This window comes from Gnatocerus cornutus, chromosome 4, assembly GCF_029298725.1.
Source record: "Gnatocerus cornutus isolate USDA-ARS CGAHR chromosome 4, icGnaCorn1.1, whole genome shotgun sequence".
Lineage (NCBI taxonomy): Eukaryota > Metazoa > Arthropoda > Insecta > Coleoptera > Tenebrionidae > Gnatocerus > Gnatocerus cornutus.
The window spans coordinates 16,788,508-16,801,821 of NC_142236.1; the positions used below are offsets into that span (position 1 = coordinate 16,788,508).

Genomic DNA, 13,314 nt, shown 5'->3' on the forward strand with positions numbered 1-13,314 from the left:
AAAGCAAAACACAAAACAACTAGACAATTTACGACTCTCCACTAAGAATTGGACTCAGTCCACCACACTACACGCTTTTCTTGTCGCTTTCGAATTTTTAATGTCTCGGAAGGATTTAAGTATTTTAACTCATAAAAACATTCAAAGAAATTTATTGGATCAATTCTTGGTGTTGACAAAACACTTCTAGGTAATCCTAAAGACCAAGTAGACAACAGAGCAACAGAAAAGTCCGGAAAGTCGCGCACCACCGTGAAACTGTATCATCGGCCAATGCCATAGATTACTGGAAAAATGTTAAAAAAAATCCATGTTTTCAATTTTTCGAGATATGATTGATTGAAGAGGCAAAGTTTGATGCGAAAATTAACGATTTCTGTGCAATAATTTTACGTTCAAAAGAATTTGTTACCTAAAGGACATTTTGCGCAAATGCATGGTGCAAAGAAAATCCGAAAAATCTTGTAAAAAATGCCTGAAAACTGTTAACAAGATTTTTGAATCAACAATCTCGTTCAGTGTTCTGCAATGTTGCATTTTCCTAATTTTCTTTTGCTCCTCCTGCGAAAACAGAGTCTGGATTTTTTTTGGTACTCTGGAGGACCACCCAATTACCCCCTTTTAAGGTGGTGCGTCACTTTCCGGACATTCTGTATACTGGGCAAACAAGAAGGTCAATTTTAAAAAGGTTCAAAGAGCATCAAGCTGATTTCAAATTTGAAAGGTTCGAAAAATCAAGCGTTGCCCAACATGTTTTTGACAATGACCACCGCATTGAAGAAAGTTGTCTTCGTTTAATTAAAAATGTAAATAATTGTAAATTTCTAGACATTTATGAAAGTCTAGAAATATTTAGGAACAAAAATGTAATAATGAAAGGGGACGAGTCGACACGCTTTTAGTATACAAGGTGTTAGGTAACGTTACGGCCATAGAAAAAGGGGTGATGGAGGCAGCCGTGAAAAGTAATGTTTCGAAGTTTTTTTCGGGTTTTCTTGAACCGTTTAAGAGCTGGAAGGCTTTGAATGTGACCAATCAGAGAACAATTTGCATAAGGTTACAAAAATTTGAATCAGAGTTACTGAAGGAAATTTTTTGTTTGACGTCAAACTGACAGAGTTTATTTTTTATCAGTGGCGTACTTGTTCAAGTTCATCCAAGGGAAAATGTGTTGGGCACAATAAAGGAAACATTGTTGCAACGTTTACAATTATGTGTTCGACAAGATGGTGGCCATTTTGAACATCTAGGGTAGTGTTGCTTTATTGTCTGTTTTTTGAATAAAATTGCGTTATTGTTTTTCCCTTTTATTGACGCCACTGATTTAAAACTTCAAATGTGACGGGAAAGTGACAAATTATTCGTTTGGTCCGAAAGCTACTTGGATTTCTGTAAAATTGAAAAATTAAAAATTTTTTTGTACTAATTATATTATTATTGTTTTATTTTTAATCAAATGTAAAAAATAGTTATTTGTGTACCAAGACCAAAAAGTGTTTCTTTTTTGGCCGAGCTTTTTTTTAATGGCCGAGGCGATAGCCGAGTCCAGAAAGAAGGCGAGAACAAAATGACACTTTTTGGCCGTGTCACACACAAAATTTTTTAGACGACATCATTAAATTTACAAGTTAATTAATTTTTATTTTCGATTTATTGATTTAATCATTTATAACTGAATAATTGTAAATAATTATTAATTCTTCAGAAAAGTTCATATTTTCTTTATTTACATTTGCAGTTTTCGGCTTGTGTAACTTCACAATTTGTATGAATTAGGTTTGATGTTCTTTTTGATGTTGTTGCAGCCGCACTGCTAGACATGTTCATTTGCAATAATTCAACACGTCTTTGTTGTACTTTACAGCAGTTTGTCGATTTGATTTTACCCAAATAAGTATAAAATTGAGGGTAATATCGGTATCTTGATGTAATATGCAAAACTATGGATAGATGGCGCCACCATAGATCGACCGAAAATGTTTGCGGCCAGAAAAGACTCACTTTTAGGCCGCTTTTAAGGCCTAAAAATTTCATTTTTAGTTTAAGTCGCCTAAAAACATCTTCAAAATTTTGTTAGTCTCCGGTTTATAGAGACCTCCGATAATTGGGACAAAATACATTTTCCCGATGTGTCCCTATTAAGAGGAGCCGACTTTACAAAAACTTTATTGGCACTTTTCATATTGAAGAATTTAAAGATTTTACTTTTCTCGACTAATTTCTAAAATTCTATCCCAGGAATCAGAATTTTTAGACAATTTCACAAAAGTTTCTATGATTTTTGTAATTTTGACAGTTTTTATAACAAAAAACATATTTTTTTGCCATTTTTTTATCTTCAGAACAAATGGTTTACCTATATGACACAATGAAGGTCTGTAAGAACAAAAATTTGATAAATACACTCGTCTTCAAATTATCGCACTGTTATTAATATCGAAAACAAACTAAAAATGCTTTACATTTGATAACAATGGCGGACAATCGTTTTTTGGAACAAGTATGACAGGTATTAAATTAAAAAAATTAAAAAGTTGAATGTTAACCCGTGAGAATTTGCGGTAAACACTAAAAAATTTTGGCAGATTTAAACAAGAACTTGATTACAAAACTGCACAGAGGGTGTTTGGGGTTTTGGATGTATTTTCTCAAAATGTATACAAAATTTCTATTTATATTTATTTATTTCAAATAAAATTATTATGCCAATATTAGTGCCGTCTTGAACGCCAATGCAACACGAATATTATTGAATAATTTGATACTGTTAATTTTTGTTTACTAAATTTGATTTTCAAAATTTAAAAGATTAAAGGCCGTAATATGATTTTGTTTCATCATTGGCCTTCCACTGTGCATTTATGGATACTTTTGAAAAATCTCTTTGGTTCCGCGGTAATTATGGAATTTTTACGCGTCCCTGCAGACGATAGAAAAAAATAGTTGAAATTTTTATTCTTTGTCAAACCAAATATAAAAAAAGAGTTTACATGCATGTCTGATTAGTGATTATCATTATTGTTAACGCAGTTTTGCATTATTTTTTTTATCTTCCTAAAATCTTGTTCAAATTTTTTTAGCAGAAAAATAAAAAAATTAGCCATACAATAAAGTATAAAAGAAAATTTGTTTTATCTGTATTTTTATTTATTTTGGTCCAAAAATCATTTCTTCTAACTACATTTGATGTCGAAAATTTTAAAATAAGGCTGAAACTTTTTTCTATAATTCAAGTTTTGTAAATTAATTAACCTACCAGTCCTATACAGTTGCCAGATGTACCAACAACGCGCACAAAAACCACAGGTCTTTCCGAAATTTTGTGCTCTTGAAGACCATAGTAGAATTTATCCGTTTTATCAGCTGCAATTTGCCAATTTATTTTATCTGTGGATGTTTCTATTCGATATTTGTTATCCGCAAAGATAAAAAGAAGCCTTAAAGTAATTGAAGAAATCAAGTATGGCTGAGCTAAAAAATACAATTTAAACAAACTAAAAAATCAAAACAAATTATCTACTCACCTAGTTGAATTATGATGCTTCCTTCTCCAATTGTATGCGAAATGAAACCTTTTCCCCCACATAATATATCTTCGCCAGATTGAGTTCTATAAGATTATTAGCAAACACTTTTTCCACAGTTAAACTTACCCTTCCACACAACGCGCTCCGTTGTCTAAAGTAGCCACATTGCCTTCTGGACGAACTATTCCATGTTTAGAAGTACAAATCCTATTTTTGCAAAATACTCCGAAACTCGCCAACGCAAAGCCCTGGAAGACATAAATAACAGTCGCAATACTTTGAGAAAAACTGCATTTTAAATAAAACTGGATTTGTACTGGAAACACAACCATCAGTTTTTATCAAGATTCAACGGCAGAATCGCGAGAAAACGGCTGAAATCTGCACGAAATCATCAAAATTCTTAGAGAAATCTGCTTATTTCGATGGTAAACGATGATTTTTTGCTGATTTTTGCTCTTTTATGGCTTGAATTCGCATAGAAACGCTCGAAATCTACAAAACCACCAGTTTTTATTAAGATTCAACGGCTGAATCGCGAGAAAACGGCTGAAATCTGCACAAAATTATCAAAATTCTTTGAGAAATTCGCTTATTTCGATGCTAAACGACGATTTCTCGCTGATTCTCGCTGTTTTCTGGCTTGAATTCGCAAAGAAGAGCTCGGAATCTACACAACCACCAATTTTTATCAAGATTCAACGGCTAAATCGCGAGAAAACGGCTGAAATCTGCACGAAATCATCAAAATTCTTAGAGAAATCCGCTTACTTCGATGCTAAACGACGATTTTTCGCTGATTCTCGCCGTTTTCTGGCTTAAATTCGCATAGAAGAGCTCGGGATCTACACAACCACCGGTTTTTATAAAGATTCAACGGCTGAATCGCAAGAAAACGGCTGATATTTGCACGAAATCATCAAAATTCAACGGAAATTTATTTTTAAAGTAGAAACGCATCGTGACTGCGCATCTGAAGTCCGTTTTGTTCCATTAGGTACCAGCTGAAAAATATTCTTAAAACATGATTTTTTTTGGGTTCTACTGTACAAAAATTTATTTTCTTCAGTTTTTCCTAAAAGTTGGAAAATTGTAGAATTCTTCGAACGTGCTTTACGCACTCAACAATACTAACTTTTGCAACGACCTTTAAAACTCATCGATGGAGCGAGTACTTCCCATGGAAATTTTTGAAAAAAAACTTTCATATACTCCACTTGTCTAAAATATGTTGACTAGTGTAATTAGTGCTTACCTTTCCTGGCGCATTCTTAATGTTAACAATCCTGATAAATCGTACGATATGTGGATCAAAGTACAAATTCTGTTGAGAACGACAAGGATAAGAAGTGTAGTCGATGACTTTCGTCCAGATTTTGTAATCACAAGAAACTTCGACGTAATAACTATAACTGTAAAAGAATAATTATTTTGTATAAAGGGCACTAAAGCGGTTTTTTTGAGGTTTGATCTAACCAAAAGGCAATTGAATCACATTTCGCCCCCCAAAGTCAAACAACGTTTTTGCTACAACAGTTTGTTTGGTCTATTTTAAAATTTTTAATTTCCTAAGGGTGTATTAAACGCCATGTTCCTTAATTTTCTAAAAATGCGTATAACGGAAAAGTTCGTGCGTTAATCCGCATATACTCGTATATGGCCTACGATTTTTCGTTTTTGAGGCGCATTTTGGACTTTGGAACCCCGCTCGAGTTCGAATTTTGAAAAAGTTAAGGATTTGACTTTAATTAATTAAAAACTGAAAATCACATTTTTCGTAGAGAATTAATACTTCTATGGAGGTGACATTTTTGTTTTTGACATTATTTCATAATTTTCAAGATATTAATAAAAAAAAACAAATCACAAATAGGCAACCAACAGTACAGACATCAGCAAATATTGTACTTTTCAAAGATGATATACTACCCTCTGTATGCAAATTGTGTTTAAAATTTTAGAAAAAATGCTGTTTTATCAGTAAACATAGTGAGAAGTTACTCAGTGACGTGAAATTGTTTTTTTTTTTTGGGTAAACCTAATAATGTGTAAATTATTGTATTGTGTAAAATTATTCATTGAAAAAGCTCTTGCGAAAACACTGTGTCCGAATAATTGAGGTAAAGTTGAGCTAAGTTGAACAAAGTATCGGTTTTTTTAATTCCCTGTACAAAATGATAATACATAGTTATTAAGGCATCTTCAAGTATTATATCTTCAAGGTATCTTCAAATTTTACATTTCGTATTTTCCAGTTCTAAACTAAAAGACCATTTTTCCGCAATCATAAAATGTGTATTATTGAGAATATTTTCTATTTCAAAAACTTTATCCGATAACTCTGACTTAAAACAGCTATTTAATACATTTTCACTTTCGAAACTATTCCTAATTTTTTTCATAACCGTTTTTTAATAAAATTGTTGGCACAAATCTTGGTGTTGACAAAAATTATCAAAAACACAATTTATTCCCAAACACCAAATTTCGAAAAACTGCTGACGCGCAAGTTTGATAAAAGCAACTGACCAACTTTAATCGACAAAACTCTATAAATTTAAAAAAGTACATTGATTTACAAGTCGAGTACAGTCAAAAACACAAGTATCCAAAGATTGAAAGAATTTAAATATTTTTTAAGATATTTATTTTGTAATGATCTGTAACCCAATTCCGCCAAAATTCAAATGAACCGCCAAACTCGAGAACCGCGAACTTTAAAATAAATAAAATCTGTTGTGAGTGTGATCAAACTACAAAAATTATTGAAAACAAAATAACAATGAAAAACAACACACAATTTACCAAGTAAACATGTACAAACAATTTATCAGTAAACATTAATAAAAGATAATTATTTTCAAAGGCGGCACACAGAAACAGGACGAGATTATGTTTTCGGAAGACCCGAAGACAATCTTTCCTATTCCGCAAGCATAGTACAGGCGGTGTCTTATCGAGAGTACTAACAAATTATGGCCAGATTAAGAGTAACCAACATCTCACCCGCGGAAGACCCGCTAGTTAGGTGAACCCTGACTACCCCGCGAGTCCCACGTAACAAGCTTCCAGCACTGGAGGGTTTTCGAAAGTCAAAATCAAAGTTTAATTTTGAATTGATCACACTCTGAAAAATCTACTAATATTAACGCGAGAGACTGTTTGTTATGTTGAGTCTTTTGTGACGAAGAAAATCTAGAAAGGAGAATTGGGTTCGGACAAGTACAGAGCAGCTAAGAAAACAAGGGACATACATAAAATACATAAACATATAAATTTTCAGTTTCAGTTTCAATAAAATACAATGGAAGAGAAAGTCGTGGACTTTAGGAAAAATGTACTCGTTTTTGCTCACAAATGACACATAGCGATTCAAAAAGACATTCCCAGTTAATTTGATGTATTTCACAATTTCTTTAAAATTCCATTCTATTTTTAATCCTTCGAACTCAACAGTATAAATTCCTTGAACTGAATCGAATAAAATTCAAGTTCCCAAAAGTATCGGGTTTCCACGAATCTAAACTGCTTCTGCACGTGTCTTATCGGACGGTGGGCGAACACTGGTTGAATCCAGACGCTTACGTCATCGGAAAAACGCGTTACTTTAGAATTGTACAGAAAATAGCTACTTTACATTAATGATTCCGGAGTGACTTCCTTCTTAAGACAACAAATTACAAAAATTATTACATACCAAAAAGCTGACAACACACAAGCGCTTCTACAAGAAGCCCTAAAAGAGTCACTACACTCCCGTCAAAGTCAATGGGTTTAAACAAAAAGAAAATTATTTACAAGATTTTGACAAACTACAAATTAGCAAAACACAAAATGAAAAATTAAAACAAAATAGGAATTAAAATGAACACTTGGAAAAATTTGGCGAAACGCACTCGATAACTCAGCACCTTGGTAGTTCCGAAGTCGTACCAAGAATTAGGCCAAGAATGCTTGCCTCCGGCGTCGCCCGCCTCCTCCGCTGTGGCGGCGGTGAACTACCAAGTCCACCAACTTCTTAACGCAAAAATCCCTGCGGTCGTTGTGGCGCGAAAAGTTTGAAATTTGAATTTGAAGTGGGACACTACAATTTATAGGTTTTCCGAAATACATTTTTAATTGCTTTTGGATGATTTGATGTTTTGGGTTTTACAATCTTTTCTTGAAATGAAAATTATGGTGTTAGCTTCGACATTTTTTAAAGCAAATTGTCTTATTGGTAACGTGTAAAATCCCCCGGTAGCAGGTAATGATTAGCTTATTAGAGACGAGGATTTTTATGTAAAATTCGTACAATTAAAGACACAAGTGGATACAGGTTTAAAAAAAAATAATTTTATGCATAACAACATTAAACGCCAATTGTGCTTCTCCTGTGTGGTTCTGGCTTAAAAAATATTAACCAATAAAGAAACTATGATAATTTAAAATGCTAAAATTGATAAAAATGAATTAGGGAAGTATTTTTATTGATTAGCGGGATGTATTATTATGAAGAGTTAATTTTTAAATCACAGAAAACAACAGAGTAAAAAAGACCCAAAAACTCGTGTCAGATTAAAAGGTTTAATAAAATAATAAGTAATTTTAAAATTTCCCCGGCGACCAGTGAGGAAAAATTTCGGACCACATTTAAGAATATTACATTTTTCAATTAAAAAAACATTCGGCCATTACATACTATGGAAACTGGAAATTTGCGGATTTTATACATACATTTTCCATTAATTAAAAAAAAAATACGGCCAAAACGCAGAGAAACTCAAATCCTAATATTTTAACTCACGAACACGAATTTATTGTTCCAACCGCTGGGTTTCTTAGGAAATGTGCAGGTCAAGCGACCGTTTCCATAAAAGTCTTTCAACTGTTCGTTAAGCAACTATTTTAAAAACTTAATGTGCGTAGGGGAGAGATGACCAACAGCCAAAATTTAAACAAAATAATGTTCGATGGCGCTGTGCATTTTCTCAAGCGAGAAGTATTCATGTGTGAACATGTTAAAAAACATTCGATCTATAACAAGATCAATTTAAATCACACAGAAATTTGTTGTAAAATTCTACTTGGTGCTGTAAATGTATCTCTAAAATTGTACTGATAGTTTCTGCAAATTTGGTAAGTATAATGTTCATTAAAAACTATTAACTTTAAAAGCAGTTATAAGTATGCAGGGGTTTTATTTTATATGGTAGCCGAGTATTCCTTTGGTTTTGGGATAGATGGCCACCTATCCGGTAGGGATAACTGATCACTATTTTTTTTTTCACAGATTGATTCCATTTTAATAAATAATTGTGAAAACATGCCAACAGAGTACAAAAGACGGAACACAAATCGTGGAAATTATAGTGAAGAAAGTAGAGAAGCACTTGAAAAAATTATGGTAAAATTGCACTTAAAAAGAAACAAAGAAGTAGCTTTTAACTGGTCATTAGTTGTTTTCTGAAAATGTTTGTAAAGTTACTGTTTTTTTTACGATTTTACCATTAATCACTATTGTATACTCTCCATTGGCCAATTCAACCAGCTCAACGGTGATAAATGGCCAAATGCAACTTATTTTTCTATGTAAGGTAAAACTTCCAATAATCGGCACTATTAGTAGATTTCTCAACTTCAAAACGCTGTATAAAATTGAATTCTTGTTCTACGCCTGTATGATTGTTGTCATTTTCCTTAGAAAAACTTTAATTTGTTGTAAAAATAGTATACCTTCAGGTAATATTAAAAAATCGTAAATTGTTAAAATTCACAAGACACAGAATTAAGCTAATTATGGGCACCTTTTTTCCCAATAACATAGTTGGCACTAGTTAAAAACACTCTAGTTAAAAACACACCAAAATTGCAAAATTGTAAATTGATATAATAATAGTTATATTCTAACAAAAATTATTTATTGTAAAAATCTCTTTCCCTAGTTTTTTTTTGGCTCAGAATAGGTAGCACATTTTCTTTCTGCTTCTTTTCTCTCTTATCAAATTGCCTTTGTCTTTTTCAACTCTTAGACAATTTTTTTCGCTTTCTTTTCCAAGTGGATTTTTTATATGGAGCGCCTGTAAAGTATGCAACCTCCCACTCTGGAGGATCAACAAACCGTGCCGGTCCATTTAAATGCCATTGAAAGAGTTGTTTAGATGCAAAAAAATTGTAAAGTTTTTTTTTAGAGATATTTATATGCAATTTGCCACTTTGCATAATCCATGACGATACTAAGCCATCATGACAAATTCAATCTATTTGTTTTTTTTTGAATAAAGCTTATTTTTTTAAATTTTAAATTCACTTATACCAAATGGAGAGTTTTTAAACAAAAAATTTCCAATTTTTATTTTATTATATACAGTTCTTTTAAGCAGTAATACATTGTATAATAAGAATTGACGAACCAAAATGAGCCATGAATTCTATAGTACATATGTACAATGTTGTCCATGCTCTCTTACACAATTTTGAACCACTTTCAACTTTAAATTTTGAGTTCCCAATAAGTATAATTTTATGGGAACTAAAAAATAAACAAAATCATTTATTTAGCAAAAATGAACAAAATAATATTTCTTTATCAATAATAATTAACGATCGAATTTTAAAAATTTTATATTAAAAAAAAATCGAATTAAGAATTTTAAGTTGAAATTTTGTAAGGGATGTATTCTGAGCAACTTTTTTTAAAAATCGAAGATGTCCAACACCAATGAAAAGTTCACTTTATTCAAAAACTCGAGAACAAACTATCATCTTCAAATTTTTTTTTCTAAAATTAACGAAGATAAAGCTTATTTATTTAAAATACAAAGCACTGTATTATTTTTTCGTCTAATTTGCAGATATTTCAATTTTATTTTAATTTTTTTATCGTCAAGCGACAAACGCAACTTTTTTTTTGCAATTTTGAAAGTCGTCTTTTGTTGGCGTTTTTGGACCACTAATGACGCCAAAAGTGTGCTAAAATAAACAATTACTACTCAATGGTAGTATAGATAATACATATTAAAAGATTTCAACCCAACCCTAGTAAAAACACAATAAAAAATAATTAAATACTGCATCTAAACAACGCTTTCAATGGTATTTAAATGGACCGACACGGTTTGTTGATCCTCCGGAGTGGGAGGTTGCATACTTTACAGACGATTACAGTTGTCAACATGTGTTTTAATAAAAATAAATTATAAATATTGTGTTTGTAACGTCGCTTTTTTGCACTCAACGTTATTCGAGACGTTATTTAATTAATCAACTAGGTTTACTAGTAACAGTTCACTCTTTAAGGAGATGACACAGTGGACGTAAAAATCTTTAAATCAAACATGTTTCTTGTTTGTTTATTTAAATGATTGTGAATAAAATAGTATACATACCCTGGTGGAAAAATTCATTCCTGTCTCGCATATTTACTGCGCTCTCGGGTATCAAACTTATGCTCGACAGGGATGAAACACTTTCCACCTCGGTATGTAATCTGCCCTATTAAATTTTTATTTTGCAAAAGAATTTTCAGCGTTATTTTTTGTTTACCTATTGACACAACAGTAGTTATAGAAAAATAATAACACGAGGATAGGCTTTACCAAAAATTTGCAGGTCCTCATTTTCTTAAAGAGTGGCTATCTTACCCGACTTTACCCTATTTGTTCAATCTTCGATGAAGAATATTATAATTTTTCAATAATTTAAATTTTTTGTTAGTCAATGTTAATCAATTTGTTTTTTCTTTGAAATAAGCAAATGTAAAAGATTCTATTACGACATTTCCTGTCAAGAAGTTTAATCACTCAATGAAATTGCAAGTTATCAAGAATCAAAGGCGTCAACAGAAAAAGAATCAGCAATTTTTCCAAAGCCGTCAGCGACAATCAAACAATCAAACCGTCAGCAATCATCAATAGCACATTTGCTTTTAACGTTAGGTTTCTCAATTTTTAGAGTCACTGATTAGTTATTAATTATTATTATGTATATTGTCAGCAATTAATAATTGCTGCGACTAAGAGGTTAACTACCTTTGTACGTTGCACCGGGTTTTCGCAAGCTTAGCTAGCACTCCAAAACGGAGGACTAGCAAAGTCAGCTTGCGGAAGCGAGGTGACATGAGCAACGTACAAGGGGTAGTTAGCCAGTATTAGTAGAGTTAGCGAGTAGTAGAAGTGGTAGTGACTACAGAGCTGGTAGTTGGTGGTCGTTGTGATTATTAAGTGGATTGTGGTCGCGTGAGACAAATGTCTACCCCTATATTGTAAGTACGTAGTCTTAAGTCATTAGATTAGTATCAATGTAGTTAGTAGGAATTAGTTAAGAATAAACAATAAATACTCCCATAACCGTGTCGTCATTGAAAGACCCCGTCACAGACGTGACATATGTGGTGGAGGCGCGGTGTTTTGATCTCAGGAAACAAATCTTCATATTTGTTTCATCTCAACTATGAGAAAGTACCGATGTGATTGTGTGAGTAGTAAGGGTCGAGTAAAGATGACATAGTGATGGGAGTCGATTTTGCGCTAGTTAAAATTTCGAATGACGGACCGGGGATCACCTCCTGTAACACGTAGGAGACAAAGGGAAGCGGAATACAAAAAATTCAAGCCAACATATCGCAGTACTGAACAATTTCAAAATACGGGAGCTAACGTAAAGCTTGAATTATCGGCGCGAAACGTACCTGAGGATACTTTAAGCGAAATTCAAAGGATTTTGGGGAAAGCAGAGGGTTCTGAGTTAGAACGCGAGGAACAAAACTCGGAGATTATTACGTTGGAAAGTTCTAGTAGTAGTAAAGAGGGCGAAAGCGAAGACGAAGTCGAAGACGAGGATAAAGAACAGACCAGAATGGCGAACGTGACGTTACGGGATGCACTGTCTTCAAATAAGACACCGGCTTTACCGAAATTTTTGGCACCCCCCACATTTAATCCGGCTAGTTCCGAACCCACCAGTTTTATCGAGTCGTACGACAGGGTTGCCTTGATGAACTCCTGGGACGACAAATTGAAAATCTCTTATTTACCTGTGTTTTTGGAAAAAGCGGCTCTAGGATGGTTCCAGAAATACATAACAAAACCGGATAACGCGACAAAGAATTGGAAACAATTGATGGAGGATTTTCTCAAAGAATTTGGAGGCGGTGATTCCAAAAGAGCGGTTAGGACTAGATTTGAAAATCGAAAACAGGGTTTAAACGAAGATATTAAGGCATATTTTTTCGAACTGTTGGCGTTGCAACAGGAAATTGACCCCGCGATGTCTGACGAGACTTTCAGATCTCGATTTGAGAGAGGGCTATCACCGGCATTAGCCGAAACTTTCTATATGTTTGCAAAGCCGGACATGACTAAGGACGACATTAAATGCTTAGCGTTCAAAATTAGCGAGGTTAAGAAACTGACGCTAATAAACAGCATGTCTGCGGACGCAGCATTTTTGACAACTCAAAGTCCGACGAGGGAATATCGCCAATGGACTCACCAGGATACGCGAGAGACCGGAAATTCAAAATTTTCGACCAACAGAACGCTACCGACCACAAGAACAAAAGATGGACGTCCCAAATGTTTTGTGTGTTCAAAGCCAGGTCATTTCGCGGCTGCTTGTCGCAATTCCCAAAAGAATCAGGACGGAAGAAAATGCTTTGTTTGCGGAAAAATTGGTCACATTGCTAGGGATTGCAGAAACAAATTCAATCCAGACAAAAAATCGAGTCAGCAAGGAACGAAGGAAAATGTCCCAAAAGTTTAAGGGCGGCATTGCGGGCGCGTCAGGATGTCGTCCTCGCAAATAGTTT

The 13,314-nt window shown here is 33.4% G+C and overlaps 1 protein-coding gene across 1 annotated transcript; it reads right to left on the reverse strand.

Moving 5' to 3' along the window:
• Positions 1-3,247: 3,247 nt before the first annotated feature.
• LOC148176463 (BTB/POZ domain-containing protein 9-like) lies at positions 3,248-12,012 on the reverse strand. The gene is made up of 5 exons (XM_088035109.1): positions 11,957-12,012; positions 4,783-4,939; positions 3,654-3,775; positions 3,525-3,610; positions 3,248-3,471 (listed from the first exon to the last, which is right to left on the reverse strand). The coding sequence occupies exons 1-5, from the start codon at positions 12,010-12,012 to the stop codon at positions 3,248-3,250; spliced, it is 645 nt and encodes a 214-aa protein (XP_087891235.1).
• Between the last annotated feature and the right edge of the window lie 1,302 nt (positions 12,013-13,314).